Below are 22,450 nucleotides of genomic sequence, written 5' to 3' on the forward strand. Positions count from 1 at the left end.
GCTCGGAATCTGGACAAGTGGACACACCGCTTCAGAACATTCCGAAACAGATTGAACAAAAGAATCATGGACTTACCCCTAATATTTCCCTGAGGTAATAATACTTTGGTTCGTACTTGTAGTGGTAGTACACACTAATGAAGACTGCAGCATTCAGGAGACTCCATAACATCTATAGAAAAACAAAACGATAAAACAAAAACTGTAATAAGCCAATGCAAAACGATCAAAACCTCAATAACATTGATTTGTTTATTTCAAAAAATGAAGTTGTATTATAATGTTCCATCAGCCGTTTGGGGTTACCTATAGCCATTGCTACATCTTCACCATGATCACGACGATTCTTGTTATAAATATGTAAAGGATTACAACCATAAAAATTATGCTACGACTTGGGAATAATTTCTTTTCATTTCCGAGTGTGCACATAGCGGCATTTCTAAACTTATAAATCTACATATTTTCAATACCATAAGATCGTTTTCAATTTCAATTGTTACATCTTCACCATGATCATGATGATTCCTAATTAATGTTATAAATATGTAAAGGATTACAAACATAAAAAAACATGCTGCGATTTCGGTATAATTTCTTTTTACTTCCGAGTGTGCACATTCATGCAGCATTTCTATGTACATAATCCTCAATATCATACATTCGTTGTCAATTTTCACCAATATCATCACAGTCGTATACAACACTACTACTCCTACAGTTTTGAATCCGGGGGGGGGGGCACTTCCATTCACGAGTGGATACCATGCGCGACCATGGGGTCTCGAAAAGCACCCTAAACACGTAATTACCATATTCTGAAAATGCACCCCTTAACAAGTATTGACATGTGAAACCTACCCTTAACAAGTATTGGAAACAAAACCGTTCTTGACAAATATTCCTTGAAATGAACCCTTAAACAAGTACAGGGATGTTTTATTGTTACGGGTCCTTCGGTCGTCGGCTTTACCTTATTTGGTTTGGTACGACCCCACCTTCTACACCCAGCACAAATCGGACTCTCAACACGAAGTGTTGGGGCAAAAAGGACATCCTTTACAAAACATTTTAATTTCGTTTGATCATTCCCGCAAATTCGACCCTAAACACGTAATTTTCCTAGCGAAATATATACCCCTTTTCATTATTTTTGTGTTTTTGACACCCTTATCACGTTACGTACGTAACGTGCCCTATCGTGAAAAAGACATCCTTTTTACGTGTTTTTTGGTCGCTCATGGTATCCACTCGTCAATGTAAGTGGCCCCCCGGGATTTCTGTTCATTTCCGAGTGTACACATAGCAGTATTTCTATGTACATATCTTCAATATCATAGGTTCGTTGTCAATTTTCACCAATATTATCACAGTCGTATACAACACTACTCCTACTGTACAGTTTTGAATGCATACATGTGTAGTAATAGGTTCCCTGGATTTGCTCCGGCGAAAATTGCTCCACTATAAATTTTATACACTAATAGGATTCCTAAATTACTCACTGGATTAAACGTTATTAACTTAAGTAAACCTAACCTTAAAGGGATGGTCCAGGCTGGAGATATTTATATCTCAATAAATAGAGTAAAATTCACAGAGCAAGATGCTGAAAGACCAAAATCGGGTAACAAATAACGAGGTTATTGAATTTGGAAGGTTTGCATTATTCCGATGAAACAGTTCGCGGCATGTCTTTATGAATATTCATTAGGTGGGATGATGATGCCATATCCCCACTTGTTCTTCAATAACTCAGTTGTTTGCTATCCGATTTGGATGAAATATTCAGCATTTTGCTCTGTGAATTTTACTCTATCCATTTAGATATAAATATTTTCATCCCGGACAATCCATTTAAACCTAAAATAAAACCATATTTTGAACCCTAACCGTACATCTTAATTGAAACGAATCCCAGAGAAATTGTCGCCGGAGCAAAATCCTGTCACCACTCTAATGATTAAGAATGATAATATTCAATGTATACTTAGTAATTATTGAGGTATTAAAGTAGCACGATTTTTATGATTAGTCCATTATATTAAGTTATTGCAAAGGACCACTGCATAATTGTTGCACTATCGACACGTAAACGCACGTAATCTACCAATTCCATCATGTCCATATGACTATTTTGCAGGAGTTTCCGCATTTTATTCAGAAATCAATGATAAATTAACATGTTCACATAATTGAATGAATACAATATAAATGTGACAATTTAAAAAATACATTGTAAATAATACAGAAAAGACTGATAATCAAATCATACCTAAGCATGTGATATAGTTCGGTAAAATACAGGGGCCAGCTATTATAAGCACAAATGTGCTTGAAGCAATAGCAGCCAGGAAAGGGGGCTACATAAAAACCATCATAAATTATATTTGATAAATTGATCGTCACCAAATATGAGATTTAGATATATATATATATATATACATTTGGAAGAAAAAAAATTGGTAAAAAGAAGTTGACATTTGATAAATTGATCGTCACCAAATATGAGATTTAAATATATATATATATTTGGTAGAAAAAAATAAATGGTAAAAAGAAGTGCATGTGGGTGGGTGCAGGTGAATCAAATTACTATACTTAGAAATAAGAATTTTTTTCAACGAAGCTTTAAACGAATAGAGAGATGTACATTGTTTTATATCATGTGGCAATGCACTATGGAACACTCTAAAAACAAGTTTACCAAGTAATGGGTACAATGGGAACATGCACGTAGGATGGGTAAAATGAGACCCAATATTTTGTAAATTTTACGCAATTTTGCCTCGAAATAGCCCAGTATGGGGTAAAACATGTAAAAAAAAACCCCAGCAAACAGCATCGTTCCCTTTCTACCCAATATTGGATTAAAAAATTACTCAGTATTTTTAGAGTGAAGAAAAGATACCCACTTGCTACTTTGCAACCCCCTTTTTTTACAATAATAAAAAGAAGTGGTGCATGGTCATGGATAGTTCAAAATTACAGCATTATTGTAATGGGCAATTCCATAAAATATGTACATCCGATCGACCCCCTATATGTGGGACCTTCATGAAATTGTCTATCTCTGATTTCTTGTTCTGTTGACAGTCTGTGATGTTATCAAAGGACCATGACTTGGTCAGTTTATGAAGTGAAGTAACACTTGAGAATAATGGGGGACGGACGTACAAAAAGGTTGATCATTTTATGGGATTTGCCCTAATGATATATGAATACAATTGCTATTTATCATATGTTCTCCTGATACCAACATTATGCATGATGGCAGTTAGGTTTCCTGTCTTTACCCATATACAGGTAATGATTTTTTCCACGCATTTTGAATTAGAAATATCAATAATTATAGATTAAAAAATACTTTTAGTTGTTTTTTTACAGTAATCAGTTAATACTCAAAGAAGGGGAGCATGAGGAGAGGGGAACATGTTGAGAGATAAAGCAAAAGAGGGGGTAGGGGAGACGAAAAGGGGCCGGGGCGATCATATGATCGCCCTGGCTTCTTTATGAAGTATTAACCTTCACATAATAATTTATACAGCCATGTATAAATGAAGTTTCGTTTGAAGAACATGCAGAAGAAATATTTTGGGGAAAATGTTAGAAAATGTCTCACGGGCACAGTTATGAGAGTAACCCAGTGACTGTTTTTAAACGGTTGTGATTTTTTTTGCGGGAGGGGGGACGCAATAAATCTACAATGGGGGCTTGACATCGAACTCTGTTTATACTCAATGGGAAATGGGGGCAGATATCTAAACTTGAACTAAAATAGAAATATTTTTCTACCTCTTTCATTTTTTTACTTTTAGACGAAATTTTCGAAAATATTCATTCCACGAAACCTATCGTATTTCATTTAAATTTAAACGATGTGTAATTCGGCAGCGGGGATAGTAGTTGTTGCACTGGTGTAAAAACTGGGGGTGAGGTAGTTTCCGGGCACACATCCTGATTGAAATTTTGATGACTGGTGGGCCTTTGCACAAGACTAGCCGCTTGCAACACTTGCTGTTTCAATTTGGCTTTCAATACACGAGTCATTGTAGGCTGGGCATTCAGACTCCTTAACTCGATTGAAGGCTTTGCACAACAGACTGGGGGACCCTTCGGTAACCATGGAAACAGAACGGATGATATAGGCAGACGACAGACCCATGTCGGAAGTCATTGACATCGGAGCCACTGGGCGGGAAATCGGGTTGACATTAGAATTCAACAAAAATGAGATCGGGGTCAGATTCCCAATGACCTGTGACCCCTGACACCTTTCACGTTTCACTTCTGAATCCCTCTGAACCAAACAAACGAACTACTTCCAAAAATTTGTGAAAATCTCTTTTTTAACCACTCTTCTTCAAAAGTGATGATTTAAAGCGGTAGACTTACGGACTGACATACACAAGGTTACACGATTTTTTCAGCAAAGTATGTGATCACGATAATAAGTAGGTACATGTATGAGAAAGAAGTCTTTGATAATATTGTGTATCAAATTGGCCCGTTTTTTTGTTCGTGTATCAGATACATTGATGAACAGATGAAAAGCGTGTATCTCGGGTTTGTATGTTACCCCTTAAACTCGGGCTTTAACCATAAATGAAGGGATGATGGGATTGATTTCTTTTTCTCTCGTTTTGTTTTGCGATTTTATTATATTGGTACAATTTCATGCACGAAAGTATAAAAAGAGAGGGCCAAAAAAAAGTTCGATGAGTTTCTTTTTTGTTCAAAGTTCGTCAATATGTGATTCCGTACCTTTCTGGACCAAAAAGTTAAAAGTTGCGCCCTAGTGCGGAATAGGGTTGGAATGCATCATGTATCGTTTTGCTTTCTCGAAGAAATGGTTCCAGACTCAGCCTCCTGACATGCCTGAAGAGATTTGCTTCATCATTTGCCTCATTACAACCGCAGTGACAAATGGGTTTCTGGACCTTGCTGTCATCATAATAGCCTCTTGTCGAGGCCCTGGCGGCTGCTTCCCGAGCGAAGCGAGGGATTTCCTAATTCGCGAAGCGAATTATATAGGCCTGGCGCGAGCGCTCTGCGTCGCTATATCCCTTGCTTCGCCATGTTTGCTCGGAAAGCAGCCGACAGGGCCTCGACAAGAGGCTATCATCATAATGGCACTCTGCGCCAAGTAAAACCTTCATGCCACGGGAGGCGCCAGGATGATTTTAGATTGGAAAAGATGACATATAATAGTTTTTACATCACATTTTTCATTTCTTATTATTAAAAATATTTGTATAGCTACAGAGCCAAGATCTCCCGTTTCATACCTTTCTACCTTCTTTCTTCACTCTCTATTTTTTTCACTACTTAAATATTCATTGGGGGCGATCGCCTCCTGAATACCCCTTTGAATGTGGTGCCGCCCCTGCTTCATGCTGCCATATCTGAATATTATACACTCGAGTTCACGCTAAACCATGTATACAGAGGATCATTTTACTATCGAAACCAAATCGACTCGGAGTCAATCTCTGCTGAATTCCAACCATTTCCGACATGAAGATTTTTTTTTAAATGAAGCCATAGTGACATCTCATAACTTCCACATACCAGAAGATGTAGTCATTTCTATTTTTGTTTAGTAAGTCCACATTCTCTACGAAATAAAATCATTGGAACTTTTGTGAATCTCTTCATTATTGTTATTCCCATTTCTTTGTAAGTACTGGGTAATATAATATAAAAGATGTTTAATTGTATAATGAAGCGTAACCATGGTAACTGCAAGTCTATGGCAGTCTCTACAAACAGTTTCACTCTAAAAAATGAAGTGCTAATTTAGCTCTTAAAGAGTGTGTATAGTGACTGCACTTCGGAGTGCTGATTTGTCTAGTAGTTTGAACTAGACAAATCAACACTCCGAAGTGCAGTCACTATACACGCTCTTTAAGATCTAAATTAGCACTTCATTTTTTAGAGTGTTCGATCAATATCATGCGTAACACCTTACCTTACTCTTATCTTATATACTTTATCTTACAACCCCGGATCAGTTGCTTTTTTCAAGTATGTAATATACACATCAATGTACATGTTTCCCCCTCAAATGATTTATATAACTGGTTTGAATAAAAATGAATAAAACGGCTGTTTTCGAGTCTCCGTACGGCCGCCGTAGAGCAGGTGTGACTGCGGTATTATCAACTCACTGTAACCATCGCTTTGCAATTTCCTAATGAAAAAAAAATATCCTCTGATGATAAACCGTGAAGATTGGGGTTATAGAGCTTAACCTACAATTGAATGAAAATAAAATAGATGTCCTGAACGGCAGACTATGAGCATAACAAGCAGACATCAGTATGAGATATATTGGATTACTTCATATCCCATCGCCATGACAACGGTAATGCGGTATCCCCCTATCTTCCAGCGTTTATCCATCTGTTGTTATGTTAGGTGACATTGACTGACGTCTGTCCAGTCAGATTTTACTGTGTGGTCTCCCCCATTTATGTACTGTCCATCTATTATGTACGAAACACAATGAACTGACGCGACTACACATTATTTGAAAATAATTTGGGGGTTCGGCAGAGGCATGGGAACATTTTTTTTCATTTAAAGAGAGATTGCTGGTTTGGGAAATATTTGAAAAGCAAAAAAAAATGTTTTTCCGTTCTACAAACAGAATTGATTTTGGTCAGATAATAATTGACAATAAAATGAGAAGGTTTTTGCTCCTAAATACAAGTATTTTGGTCACATTTCTGCAAACTAACCTTATTTCCAGGGGAAACTGGCTGCCTAGGGCCAGAAGCAGCAACAGCCCAGCGTCCCTGGGTCATTGAGTTTGACGGACCCCCCCCCCCTTCCCCTATCCGGTCCCATGGCTACGGCTAGTCTGCTGTGCAAATCCTTCACTCGAGTTAAGGGACTGAATGTGCAGCCTACATGTACTCATGCCTTGTGTACTGCAAGGCTCCTGAATTGAAACAGCGAGTTTTGTTTGTGTTAGTCTTTGCGTGGAGACACACTTGTTGATCAAAGTTTCAATCATGCAGGGTCTGTGCCTCCAGACTAGGCTATATTCGGCTGCATTCATGGGGATTATCCGAACGGCTTTATATACAACTGACAACTGATCATGACCGTTGAATAGTTGTGTAGGTCCATGATGAAAGTAAATATTATGGTAAATTTGCCATCCAATTGTGACTTCCTAGGAATCCTTGATTTAGATTGACTGTTGAACACTGAAAGTCGTTGGACGGCACCATAATGTTGATAAAAGGGATAGTGATCCTGTTTAGATTTCCCTTACATACATATCAGAAGCGTTAAGAGAGAGAAAAAATAGGGGGTTCCAGCATGATGCGCGTAAGAAAACTTAAAACCGCTAGCGAACAACGCGAGAAAGAGAAACGAATGAATCTTTTTTAAATGAAAATCTAATTTTGTGATATATTTTTACATAACATTAAGAAAAAATTACTTATCATAACATTTTTCTTTCCTTTTCCGTTGTTTTTTCTTGGTCGTGGCCCCAAGACCAAGACCCCCCCCCCCCTCATCTGTACGCCAGTGATACATTTAAAAAGTTCAGACAAAAAGATCTTAAACGTTTTTTTCTTTATCCATTTATATCATAGTGATACTTGGATAATGGGGATTCTTAAAGCCAATGTAGGTAATAAAGTGCATCGCTTGCGTATTTTGTAAGTACATTTCATTAACAACATCTATATTAGAGAAGACAGAACGCTTTGGATAAGGCTATTAATTGAAGTGGCCAAAAGGGAGAAAATTCCGCAGTTGTTTTTTTGTAACCACATATGTTATTGGAAAGTAAACCATCTAATTATAGAGGCAGGCGACCCCAATTTCCGACCCAGACAACCTGACTTGGATGTTGCCACTTTAAAGTTGTCAGTAATGTGTCTTCTAACTTCAAAATATTTCCTGGAAGATATTCCGTTTGGGAGAAAAGCCGGCACTGGAATTAGGCAAGTTACCCCAGTTCATAATGAATTTATTACCTTCTAAATCCCAAAGTGTGCTCGACGAATCACGTGCAAATATTTGTCTGGTTTGCTTGCACTTTTTGTAACTTTGGGTTCACGATAATGACCAACTTCTACTAATTCTCCCCTGATGTTGTTGATGATGCCCTTCTTTAAATTCGGATTTGTCCACATTTTCTTCACACTAATACACAGCCAAGTTACACTGTTAAAAAACCCGTGATTTTACAGAAAATAAACAGAAGATTTTGCAGAAAGCAATAACAGAATCATTCTGTAAATTCATAAAACAGGAATTTTTCTGCAATTTAACATAACAGGTCTGTTAAAAAAGGGGAAAAGGGTGTTTTATTCAAGGAAATTTGTAAGATTCCATACACCAAATACCAAATTCCTGTAAGATTACGCAATTCAATAAGATTACAGATGATCTCGAGACTCTGCTGCAGGAACTTCTTTTATTTTAAGGATAAATTTTCTAACAGTGTACAATTTAAACCTAGTAGAAGTATAAACGTCTAATACTTACAGTTTAGATTCAAATTTGTCACACAGAAAGATGTTGTTTCTCGAAATAGGCAAAATGTGGTTTACATTGATCTAAATCAGCCTACCATTATAGCCATGCCCAAGGGCGCCGGAAGCGGGGGGGGGCAGGGGGGGCACTTGCCCCCCCAAATAAAATTTTTGGGGGGCAAAACGAGATTTTGCCCCCCCAACGTGCCCCCCTGAAAGATGAAAAATGATAAATTATTTAATGACAAAAGTAAATGAAGGCACTTTTCTGCCTGAAAATTGTCATTTCCATTGTCAAAAATGAAAAAATTTTGCCCCTGACGGGGCAAATACATTATCATAGTAAGCCTCGCATCTTTTGACGAACAGTTCCTCTGTGAAACATAGCTTTGATAAGCACCTTTTCCATCTTATTACAGTGTGATAACGTTTAACATTTTAATGAATACATTTCAGACTAAAAGCGAATGGCAAATTGATAGTGGTCCACCAATGATATAGGTTTATAATTCTATGATGCTGGCTGTGTCGTCTAACAAACGCGCGGTCGCCCAGAAACGCTCAGACCGTATACCGGACACGATATCACTAACGCGCGTGAACACTAGTTACTCGAGCAAGATATGGAATCTATGTCATAGCTGTCAAGCCCAGAAACCATAACATCTCGAGAAACTTGTTTCAATTATTTCATTTTCAACTAAATATAAATTGAGTTAATACAGTGATAACAAGAGAGCGGTGATTGCTCAGTCGGTAACGCGTCTGCCCGTCGAAGTCGAACCAAAGATCGTAGGTTCGAGTCCACCCTGGGCGGATGACTGAAGTCAGTGCGTTGTGTGTAAACGTCTCTCCCATGTTTCATAGATGCAGGCTATGTTTCAATGGAAAACACTCCGTCCCTCGGATAGGACGTTAAATGGAGGCCCCGTGTAGAGGAAAGTCACCACCTTTGCACGTTAAGAACCCACTGCACTATTCGTATAAGAGTAGGGGGAAACCCGGTGTCGAGGTCCACCTGTATCCCCCACCCCCCCCCCCCCAATCAGTTATATCGGGAGGAGAGACCTGTGGATCATAGTGATTCAGTTCGCTTTTCGCCTCCCAGGCACAGGTGACGCCAAACAAATGATAATAACAATTCAGTGCCCTAAAGAAACTACCAAGGTTATTTCAACTCAATATAGACATGTTATCAGAAAATTACACTCAGAATAATCATGTGTAGAGGATTATAATTTATGATTTGTAAAAATGGTGAATCCCACTCGAAAGCAACTTAGAGATAATGTTTAGCATGTAAACAATAAAATCATCGGTGAAAGTGTCTTCTTGACCGGACTCATATTATCCGAGATATGAATAAAAATGTAAAGAATATAAAAGAAAAAATAAGCGTCACAGTATACTGCTCTACTATAAAAACAAATCTTAAGATATTTTCACAGCCCCGTATTTTCCTCTATTCCTTTTCATTGGCATGACTGGAAGGCGTTTTGTCTGATACTATTTCAGCTCATATATAGCACTTATGTATTTTAGATTCCAAAACTTCTTCCCATTACCTGTTACTAATCAGATCGAGATGGCAGCTATGTTCTCTGGTTCATCCCAGCTTTTGTTATTCATGGACGTTTGCAAATATAAAAAATAAAAAACCCGGGAGTGGGTGGGGCTGCAAGACCTAAGTTTTCGAAGAAACGTAAGAGCGAGGGGATTTGTGATGGGGGAGCTTTTGCATTTTCTAGAATAAAATTGAAGGATTTCATGCACACTTCTGGTGAATTTTGTGAATTTTGCCCTCTCGATCGGCGGCCCCGGCTGCGTACGGTCATGTTTGTCATCTTAAAGTCTTTAAAAGGCCTATATTACATTGGTTTGAAACAATTTCGTTTGCAATAAGGCTCGTAATTTTGCTGGAACTGCGACCCTGGTCATGAAGAAACACCAGGCTGGATCAGAAGGGAGGAAACAGAAGGAGCAAAAAGAAATCCAAGACTGTTTAATTCTCAAGACATTTATTTTTTAATGCACTTAGAAACGCAACTTTTATACTCCATTTTTACACAAAATCCTTACCGTGGGGGGGGGCCCATAGCCTCTCCCGCTCGATCGCTTCGGTATCTCACGCTGTCAAAAATATTGTGCCCCCTTCAGGATTTTGCCCCCCCAAAACTGAAAGTGTTCCGGCGCGCCTGGCCATGTCCATTTAAAATATCGTGTAGTAGCGCCCCCGCCCCCCCCCCCCCCGACTTCCACATTTTCCCCCAAAACAAAATACTGGAATATGTCAAAACCACATAATTGAATACTTTTAGAATTTGAAAGAAACCACGGGATGAGGTACAGACAGTTTAAGTACCATCAAAATGTGGCTTCAACAATATTGATGGGCATAATGACATTCACCGACGATAAATGAGCACTAACATGACTGTAAATGGGGCGTTGCAAGAAATTGCAAGTACATTTTCAGTCAATAAATCAATCATACGTTTTAAAATTAATTGCTAATTTGCGATTGATTGAATTGCTAATCTCCTTCTTGAAACCACGGACCTACGTTCATAAACGAGCAACGTAATGTGATTTTCTACACTTAAAATTGATTTATTGATAGTAAAATTGCAACAGAATATTTGCAAATGATTGCGAATATTTTATTGCAACACCCCCTAAGACCACCAAAATTTTAAAGTGCATTTTTCTAAGCAAAAACAACGATGAATGAGCCAGCATGAAAGTACTGCCGCAAGCACATAGTCCATAAAAAGAAATAAAATAAATATCAGTGTAGATTTTAAAAGTTAGAAATTAAACATGTTCTAGAAATGTGTACATTATTTCGTAAGTACGTGTATTCTTATTTCCCTTATTTTATTTTCCTGTATAAATTCATGACAATAAATATAGGAGACCGGGCTCTATTTTACAAGTTGTCCAAACTGTCCTGTGTTTTTGTAAACTTTACATCATTTTCCTTATAACCGTTCTTTTTTTTCATACTAAACGTATAAGACGAAAAAAAACATGACAGGTCCATTTATAGTACGAGCTCCGTCTAACAATTCTCGTCAGATAATAAAGGCTGCAACTCTAAACTTGATCTAGCTTCAAAGTTTCAAACGCATTTGAAATGTCTGACCAAATATTGTTAATCGAGAAACCAGATTTCCACCCAAGCCTGCTGTCTCAATTGATCTGGATAAAAAATAATAACACTCTATTGTGTCAGATTACAGGAGAGCTCTCTAAATACACATGATCAATAGTTAATAGGAATTAAACATATACTTGCAGTGATCAGCAGAATTCCTACCCTAGTCAGTATGCAATTTCAACTTTGTAACTTTTTAGGGGGTTGGAATAAGTGTGATATAATACAGCATAAAAATCGGCAAAAAATGATTATTCATTTATCTATTCATTTCGTCCTTCTTTACCAGGGTAGCTCTGTCAGCAGTTAGAATACATTTTTTATTAAAAACCCGTGAAATAAGATATGGAATTTGGCTACAGGCAGTTTACCTCTATAAATGCACTGTAAAAACCGCGGTGTTAAAACTGACACCAATTTGTGTTCATAGAGGACCACACCCTGAGGTGTTAAAATTACACCCTAGAGATTAAACATAACACCAAAGAGTGTAAATATAACAACAAAATGTGTTGTAATAACACATAGAGGTGTAAAACTAACACCACAAATTTAACACCGGTGTAAAATAACTGGTGTGGTCCTTTATTTAGGCCTACACCGGTTAACACCACAGTTTTTGCTGTGTGTAGTACGGAGCTGCAATTTACCATTATGTTTGATTATAATACATGTAATACAAATGTCATGAAACTATAAATGCCCCCCTCCCAAACAAAAAAAAAAGAGATGAAACTCGCTTATGCATGCACTTAAAAAGAGAATGTAATTTAGATTTAAAAAGTGATTTTTAGTTCACCCGGAGAAGAAAATAAGTGATATTGGGTGATATTGAAACGATCTAGATCGAGCACATGATGTTCTACAAACATGACAAACACCAACCAACGAACATGACGAAAACCGTCATAACACTGGCGGATTCGGTGGGGGGAGTGGTGCACAGCCGGCCCAGGCCATCCCCCCCCCCCCTTGAGAAGCAAAATGAAAATCTGTAATGAAAAAAATGCCATTAAAACAGAAGTGTGCCCCCTCCCCCTCCTCTTATGAAAGTCATTTTTTTCTGGGACAAAATATCACTAATTTTTAGTTTAAAAAATTGTTCTGTTTTTTACTTGTCAAATTTGTGCTCTGAAAAAAAAATGTGTCCTCATTTCGGAAAATCCTGGATCCGCCCCTGCGCCGTGATTAATTTTGTGGTTTTCTTCACCACAAACGAGTTGTTCATCCAGGCGATTGTGCATGAAAATGATCGACAATAACAGTAAAAATTATCTAAAAAAATCATTATTCAAAAAGTGACAGTTCCAATAAAAGACTTAAAGATAACTCAACAGATTATTGTCCCATGCGTGCGGTGACCATGGGAACTAAAAGGGGGATTTCACCCTCATGAAAAATTTAAATTGGTGAAGGTTGAAAGATTAAGAAAAGCTATTAACTGTTATTCTTTTATTTGTGACGTCATACGCGAGCAGCATGCAAATAAATTTAGAGTTTCCATGAAATGAAATTTTAAAAAGAAATAGGTTTTTTTTGCATATTCATTATATCATCACTCAATCATTTCACACCCGCTCCTGAAGAAAACAAATTTAGTCACATGGAGCTCGTAACACAGATTGATTACAAAATCAAGCGTACGATCAATCGCCAACCTTTATGCTATACTGTTACGGGATGCAGGAAACATTAAGGCATTAAAATCTATGTATTTATGTTATTCACATTTATATCATATAAAATATAAGGCAACAGCTCGAACATGACGTCACAAATCAAAACTGAAAATTCTAATGACTTTCTGAATATATTTTCCTCGAACCTTCACAAATATTTTGCTGTGGTATTTTACAACGAACTTTTCGTCATTGTAAAATTCCCGTTTAATTACTGGTTTAACGTGATATAGATTGATATGAAATGAAAGAAATAAACCAAATAGTTAATATAAAACAAAGAAAGAAGCAGAATAATTCTCCAATAATTCCATTGCTGGAAACTAGAAGTTAATCACTCGGACAAAACAACCCGGATGGCTGAGTTGGTCTGAAGCAGACAACAATAAACAAAGAAGGATATTTTTTCACTTCATAATCACAGATTTTTACACTGGACTCAAAAGAAATTGACATTCTTCATTTTCGGACTAACAAATTTCAACACTTGCTTTGGCTCAACTTTGTTACATTCATTGGTATCGACAGGTTTTCCTATTAATCGGTGCAACAGTCATGTACTTCAAAAATATCAAGACAGACAAAGAGTTCCATCTTTAGAATATATTTTCACTGTCAGATCATTTTTATTCTTTGGTAAATCCCATGATTAGTTTCCATGGGTTAGTGTTTTCAGACTTCAACATGAGGACAAAAATAGCAAGCAACGTATTACGAATCCCGCATTGATTATATTAAAAAATCCAGAAAAGTGCATTTGTTAAAATACTTTATTCCATGATTATCCAACATCCGATCAAGAAAAATGTGAGCTAATTATAGGCCTAAAGTGTGGTGAAACAAAGGATAAACTTACTTGAGTTTTTTTTTGTGTGTGTTTGTTTATTCTGTGACATCCCAGTCATTCGATTCACACATAATGACGTGCATCATAACTTTCAACAAATTATCATTAGCGTGATTTTAAAAATAATAATAATATAGGATATTTATATTGCGCACATTTCCACCTTGTTAGGTGCTCAAGGCGCTCCTATATTACCCGGCTAAGCTAGGCGTTCATAGCGCACACAGCTTCTTAAGGAATTACTTCCTACCGGTACCCATTTACCTCACCTGGGTCGAGTGCAGCACATCGTGGATCAGTTTCTTGCTGAAGGAAATTACGCCATGGCTGGGATTCGAACCCACGACCCTCTGTTTCAAAGTCCGAAGACTAATCCACTGGGCCACAACGCTCCACATGCGCGGGTAAACTAAAATTGTTTCTCTTAAAAAGGATTGGTCAAAATGACCAATCTGTTGGTTAATATGTGTTCGACCGATAAAATTGGTCAATATCAACCAAAATTTTGGTCGATTTGAACCAATAATTTGGTTGCTTTTGACCAATTTTATCGGTCCTACACATATTAACCGACAGATTTGTCATCTTGACCAATCCTTTTTTAGAGTGTAGGGTCATTTTAGGATGCGAGATATAAAATCGCAAGCGACATAATATATACATGTACATGTATATAATTTTCATTTCATTTCATTCTTTTATTTCCATTTTCAACAATTACAGTTTCTTCTGTACATGTTGACATATATAAATAACAAAACATATTTCAAATATTCCTGTACAGAAAATTATATTCAAGATTATTACAAATCAGGTTGGAAATGGAGGAGGCTGCTAAAAAGCGGAGCTTGTAGAATGCAGCCTCCTAATAAATATTCTTGCAGTTGTTTAGCATATAAAAAACTATATATTCTGCTGTCTTTAGATGAATTATCATCAAAATCTCGTGACCATGTTATCATATTAATCTATAATAATTTTCTTCATTTGTTTCATTTGATTATTATCATGATTATTGTTATTTTGGATTTGGTTCACGAGAATGAACTCCAGTGACGTCATGTCCGGAGGACTGTAATACTCAACGACAAATCAATAAAATAAGATAACCAATTAATCAAAATCAATCAACTATTTCAAGTTCAAAACCTAAACATCAAAATGCAAATAAAAACGTGTTTGATTGTTACTTGGATTAGGCTTATAGGCCTATTGTCTTTAAATTTCTAAGATTTGGGCTTAAATGATCACTAATTCAGTTTTTTTATCTCCAAACTCCAATTTAAAGATTTCATCGGCGAATCCGATTATCAAAACTCAGACAGCGATTAAGAGATTTGGGGACAAAGGCTTTTGGGAGAGAACAGTTACATGAACATTAAACTATCACAACAGGCAATCGATTAGTAAATAAATCGCGGTTTGGAGTTTCTCTTTCTCAGTTTATTGACCCTTTTCTGACGAGGATAAACAACGTGAATTTATTTATAGGAAGACGCAAGACTTTTACTTATTATCTGACAACGGAAATAAGGCAACTGAGAGAACGGATAAGAGCGGGGGCGGCGTCAGGATTTTGATAGGAAGGGGGGCAAGTCGAGCTAAAAGGTGACATCAATTTTTTTGTTTTAATTGCGTCATGGGGGTATTTGCTGGTAGGTCCATGGTATTACATAGGTACAAGGCCCAGAGCTCTCATTTTCACATTCTTTCTTCCCATGTCCTCCCTATATTTCATTCACTCTCTTTCTTTATATCTTCTTACTTGAACCCCACTGTTACCCCGAGATTAGAGCAGGCCTATAGGACCCCGGTGAGAGAGGAGGGAGAGAGATGGATTTAGAAATGGATTATAGAGATATATAGATACATAGATATATTTTATTCCTTTGTTTGAACGATTTGAATATTAATAAAGTGATGAATTACTACTTGATAGACAGACAGATAGATAGATAGATAGATAGATAGATAGGTGGATGGATGGATGGGTGGATGGGTGGGTGGATGGATGGATAGATAGATGGATGGATGGAACGATGGATGGATGGATGGATAGATAGATATAAAGATAGATAGAAAGAAAGATACTAGAGATAGATAGGTAGGCCTATACATGATGTAGGTATTATAGATAGATAGACAGACAGACAGGCAGATAGATATATAGATAGATATTAGATAGAGAGAAAGATACTAGAGATAGATAGGTTCATGATGTAGGTATAGGTAGATAGATAGAGAGAGAGAGAGAGGGAGAGACAGACAGACAGACAGATAGATAGATAGATAGATAGAAAGAAAGAAAGATACTATAGAGATAGATAGGTTCATGATGTAGGTATAGGTACATATATAGAGAGAGAGAGAGAGAGAGACAGAGAGACAGACAGATATAGATAGATAGATAGAGTAGGATCTCCAGACCCATGACACAACTGAGACAGGCAGTGGTCATTTCTCTTGTCATTATAAACATTTGATTTTTTTTAATCATTCTACAAATACTATTACAGATTATAAGACTCTGGTTGATCAAAATCATGGTTTAAACTTTAAAGAAAATCTCGGCCTCCTTGACATTTATTTACAGCGGATCTATGAGCATGATGAGAGAATGAAACGAGAGACATTGGAGAATGAAGGCCTATGCAGCATCAGAGACCTAAATATTACTCTCCTTTTGCATATCAAGGTAAAATAGAATTTCAAAGGGAATGGTCAGCCTAACTGTTAACAGCTCACGTTTTTAAAGGTCAAGTCCACCGCAGAAAAATGTTGATTTGAATCAATAGAGAAAAATCAGACAAGCACAATGCTGAAAATTTCATCAAAATCGGATGTAAAATAAGAAAGTTATGACATTTCAAACTTTCGCTTATTTTCAACAAAATAGTTATATGAACGAGCCAGTTACATCCAAATGAGAGAGTCGATGATGTCACTCACTCACTATTTCTTTTGTTTTTTATTGTTTGAATTATACAAAATTTCAATTTTTACGAATTTGACGATTAGGACCTCCTTGCCTGAAGCACAAAATGTTAAAATAATGGAATTCCACGTGTTCAGGGAGGAATGAAACGTCATTTCACATGACAATGACGAGAAAATAACAATATTTCATATTATAAAATACAAAAGAAATAGTGAGTGATGTCATCAACTCTCTCATTTGGATGTAACTGGCTCGTTCATATAACTATTTTGTTGAAAATAAGCGAAACTTTAAAATTCCATAACTTTCTTATTTTACATCCGATTTTGATGAAATTTTCAGTGTTATGCTTGTTGAATTTTTCTCTTTTTATTCAAATCAAGTTTTTGTTGGGGTGGACTTGTCCTTTAACAACTTTTCGTTTCATTTCCTCAGATTTTATCAACGTAATGACAAAATGAAGACAGAGAGATTGACTCACCGAGAAGGCGTATTTGAACCCGCTGTTTCGAAACCAGCCCGTTAGTGAGAATCTGCTTCGTGCCTTGGTCCCTTTAATCCCCGGCATATAATATCCCGTCGTCGATGTGGTGATCGAGTCCTCAGCTCCACAACCCCCCATCATCGTTTTGCAGGAAGCCCCCAATGTTCTAAATACTTGCCCCTATTTTTCTTTTATCGCAAGATCTCACCAGAGGGTAGCGTGTAAAAAATGTTGTGATGTGTTCATTTTACTGTAGGGCTGCATAATCTGTCTAACAGCATCTCTTTGCACTTCTGAAGATACAAGTTCCTCTCAATCCTTGGTAACAACTGTCCAACCATGGACCTACCATGGTCCAACCAATCAGCGGGTTTACCATGGACTTAGGTCTTGTAATTACTGATCAAAGAACAACACTGAGCTTGATCCGTTTCAGTAGCTTCCGTTGTACTCTAGATGGGTAGGATGTCACTAGTCTGCTGGGCAAACCCTTCATTCGAAATAAGGGTCTGAATATGCAGCCTACTCATGCCTTGTGTACCGAAGGCCCTGTATTGGAACAGCAAGTTTTGTATGTGCTAGTCTTTGCGTGGAGGCACACTTGTTGATCAAAGTCCCAATGAGGGTATGTGCCTGCAGACTAGGGTGTCACCTCGCCGAAGCCAGTTTTCAGTCAGAAGCCGTTTCCGAAGAAGTAGGCAGAATCACTAAAGTTTTCAGGATTATTGAAATGTCAGTCTGCAAGCCCAGCCATCGTCTGCGGTTTGGAGTGGAAGTCCAGGCATCGTGGGGACCACAAGCTCTGTAAAATAAGATAATATTCTGACAAATAAATCTGATATATCGCGCTACAGTCATAAATTTCTTGGCCCGTATTCTGATCGCAGGTTTAGCTTAAACTCAGGTTTAAAGTTGTGGTTTAAGTATGGATAGCCAATTGTTACATAAATCACTAACAGTATATAGACATACCATACTTCAGCTCATTTGGCTCTCGAATCATTCATAATTGTCTAGGAAGTATAAATAGATAACTGTCTTCACCATCGATGAATAAGAGCACAGTAAACGTAAGAAACATACAACTTAATGAAAAATTAAACTTTTGGCCTTCCATACTTAAACCAGAACTTTAAACCTGAGTTTAAGTTAAACCTGCTATCAGAAAACAGGCCCTTGGGTGACAGAAAGGGATGTTTTTATCATGAATAAACGCGGAGCCAAAACTTTTTAATACCATGGACCTGCTACACAGTCCATGATAATACAATGACTTGTGTGAAAGGGTATTATATTAGTTCAGAGGAAAACAGAATGGAGAAAGTTCCAAATCGAAGTAAAGTCATGGCTATTAATCTGTAAAAAAAAGGAAAAGAAAATAGACCGTTAGATGCAAAATCTGTAATGAGTTTTTTGTGTCAAGTACAATGGAGACTATATAGGCCTCCATAGTGAATCATCGATTTGTCAGAAAATTAGCATATTATTATAATGTTCACACATTAAGACAAATCAAAATCTGCGTATAAATAATGATAAAACTTTAAACGATGATTAATCACGTTTAGGCCTATATATTATTTTGAGAAAATAAATGAGTTGCCACATCACAATGAAATTGAATTCTTGTCAATTTCAAAACCCCACAAAGTGATACAGAAAATGGGTAATTGTGAATCTTGATAATTATTGATAATTAATGAATTGATTAATTACTAATGATTGTGCTTATCCAATTTCGTTCGGTCCTGCAAATGCTTCTATGATTTAACGTCCTTTTTTAAAAGTATCTTTTAGGGTAAATATAGGATAGATTTCTCTCTGTGACGGACTGTCCTTGGTAAATTATGAGAGACGAAAAGTGACCCCCCCCCCCCTCCAACTGACAGCCCAGTAATATAAGCCCTATCCAATGACAGGGGGAGACTAGTCTGCTGTGCAAACCCTTCACCCGAGTAAAGGGTCTGAATTGCAGCCTTGTGTACTGAAGGCCCTCTCGCTCAGCAGGTTTTGTATGATTGTGCTAGTCTTTGCGTAGAGACACACTTGCTGTTAAAAGTTTCGATCAGGGTTTGTGCCTGCAGACTATAGGCGGAGACTGTGGCATATTCCTCAAAAGCACCCACACGCCATCCTTCTCCCAAAATATATTACTTTCCGTTTCTGAGCTGGGAAGCAGATACACTGTCGAAATATAGGCCTACATACTCCATGGGTGATTTCAAGTTCGGTGTTGACCTTGGTGTTGGTGTTAGTGTTGAAATTTCGATTGCTTCCCCTAGCTCCAAAACTTATTCAGAGTTTGTAAAACTGATCTAGATCACATTATTGACATCTAAACAACTAGTGAGTGACTTTTCGGGACCATCCTCATTTTTGTTTGGTGTTATAATCGTGTAAAAATTGACCCAACACCAACACCAAAAGGTCAACACTGAACTTGAAATCACCCAATGTATCTCTTTATCAGTCGAGTAGCCTAATCGCTTGATAGTTAGGCCTACATAAATGAACTGGATTATTTGTTTAGCTTATAGGAGATTATAGCAAATTCTACATGGTTAGCAAAGTCTTGTTGAATACGCTAAAAGAGCCGCTTCATATTTAAGCCGGAATTGATGGATTTGGAAGCGCTGGACCCTGACGGGATTCCGCTCTTGAACTTAACCGTCTGGAGGTCGCGAATTAAGGTGTCAAAGTTAATCCCTATTCGCCTTTGATATGCCCCAAACCACCTCTAAAATCGCTACCCATTAAATGGTGGGAAAGTCACAAGGAACCTTTGTTCGATGATAAGTTCATGGTTTGAAAAGCAGATAATTTTCACGGTTACGGTCATACAATAAAGAAATGTGGAAGGTCGATTTATTACTTCCGATAATGATACAAAAAGGCCCTTTCAACCAGACAAGAAGACTGAATAGCGGGAGACGAAACAGTGTCTTCTGGGTACTGCTGCTATCATTTCTGTATTTTCGGTAATGTCGAATCCTAGGATTAATTTGGGTGATCATTATATAGTTATGCCCTCTATGGGGTCAGGAGATAGGGCGTGTTAAACCTATGGTTAAACCATGGACCCTACTACATGGTTAAACCCAGGATGACATAAAAAGTGCCGAGAATTCATCGTTTTCGAACGAGTCTTGTATATTGTTTGTAACAATGGAACAGTCTCATGACTTCAGCTCTTTCTACGAGTTACTGGCAAATACATTATCAAGGAATAGGAGTGTCCTTTTATGTTGATTTAGATGAAGCATAAATTTATCGTGTCGTGTGAAGATAAAGTCTCGTTGAGGCAAGGCACTATACAGCTTTAATTCAGTTTTACCAGGGAGTTTGGAGTCTGATTTTACGTTTCAAATTTAAAGTTTAATAACAATTAGTGCCGTCTGGCAACTCCCAGCTATCTTTCTGTTTCACACAATCGGTTGAGATATCAACACAAAACGTTGATACATCAATAGAGGAACGGATCTAACATGTTTACAGTCAAATAACAGGTAGACCTAGTACTCTTTTGTCTGACAATTGTTTTAGACGACGGCTTTCCAGATGACTGCCCCCTCCCCACCACACTATATAGGATGGGCAGTAGCCTATCATTTACTATCATTCTTCTCCACCCCCCCCCCCCGAAAAATAACAATAATGGAAAAATATCTTAAAACAATAAAAATAAATCAAAAGGTAATACTAATAACTGCCTGGAAAAAAAGTGGAAGAATAGAGACGTATGCATTTCACTTTGTAACATTTTTCTATTTTTGTAGTGGAGACCTTTTATACTAAGCTTGTCAAAAAAAAAGAATTATGTGTACAGTTATCATCTCTTACTCACTTTCCTGTCCCATCCCTCCTAGTGCCCCCCCCCCCCTCATCCTCTCGATCTTAATTGGCAGGTCACAACATACTTCAATCAAAACTTGATTCTCACCTTTCAGTTGTCAAGTCCACCCATCTGCTCTCCAGATTTTGTTTTGAGTCGTGTTCTCAATCTCTCCCACTATACATCCAAGCAGATAAACGGAAACCAGAAGTCAGAGGCCCCGGGCAGGCCGGGTGGGGGACCGAGATGTGTGTGTGTCAGTTCTGGTGTGATTCCTCCCGGATTCCTCGCAAACCGAGCATCTGACGTAGTTTCCATCTACGCATGTCCATGTGAGAAAACCTTTCGCGCCCTGTCCAACAACATCATAACAGGAAAATCCTGGGATTCTCTCAAAAAGATACCATCCAATAACTAAAAACGTAGAGGACCGAAGCTTGCCAGGGTTGGCTCCTTGCTCACCCCCGCTCCTAATTGCTGCGCTCCGTCTGTGCGACCTGTATAATTATGATGAATACAAATTTTGTGACCTTATATTACCGCGATGTAAACAGTGCAGTGCGAGGGAGCAAATCCAGTCAATCAAATTTACTGCTCAGACGATCTCATTGTGGCGGAGCCGGGCTTGTGAATGAAAATCAGCTGTTCGTTGTTGCCCTTGATCGGTCGACTGAGCTGGGGACAAGGTGACACGTACGGCCTCGCTTAAAGGCGTTCGAATAAAAAAGTAATGAAGTAATTTTGATCATCTACCCTGTGAGCGCATGCATGTTTATTTGTTTATGGTGGGTCTTAAGCTACTGCTGTGAGTTAAATCTGAACTAAATCCAAATTACACTGTAAAAACGCTGTTTAAAATTTTAAGCACGTTGTTTGAGCCCGTCACGTACTCTTACAACCAGTGTTTAAACTTTTAAACAACTGTTCGGAATTTTTAAACAACTGTTTAAACTTTTTAAAACAAGATGGTTAAACGTTTTTAATCTTTTTAAACACCTCTCCAAAATTTTTA

The 22,450-nt window shown here is 37.6% G+C and overlaps 1 protein-coding gene across 2 annotated transcripts in view; it reads right to left on the minus strand.

Moving 5' to 3' along the window:
• LOC121414234 (NADPH oxidase 4-like) overlaps window positions 1-18,149 on the minus strand; it is a 41,445-nt gene extending 23,296 nt beyond the window's left edge. For both annotated transcript variants that reach the window (XM_041607346.1, XM_041607345.1), the window contains exons 1-2: window positions 17,604-18,149; window positions 77-172 (exon numbers count right to left, since the gene is read on the minus strand). In XM_041607346.1, the coding sequence (XP_041463280.1) occupies window positions 77-172; window positions 17,604-17,747 (240 nt within the window). In that variant the 5' untranslated portion in view covers window positions 17,748-18,149. The remainder of the gene's footprint in view (window positions 1-76; window positions 173-17,603) is intronic.
• Window positions 18,150-22,450: the final 4,301 nt, after the last annotated feature.

This window comes from Lytechinus variegatus, chromosome 4, assembly GCF_018143015.1.
Source record: "Lytechinus variegatus isolate NC3 chromosome 4, Lvar_3.0, whole genome shotgun sequence".
In the NCBI taxonomy this organism is placed as follows: Eukaryota; Metazoa; Echinodermata; class Echinoidea; order Temnopleuroida; family Toxopneustidae; genus Lytechinus; species Lytechinus variegatus.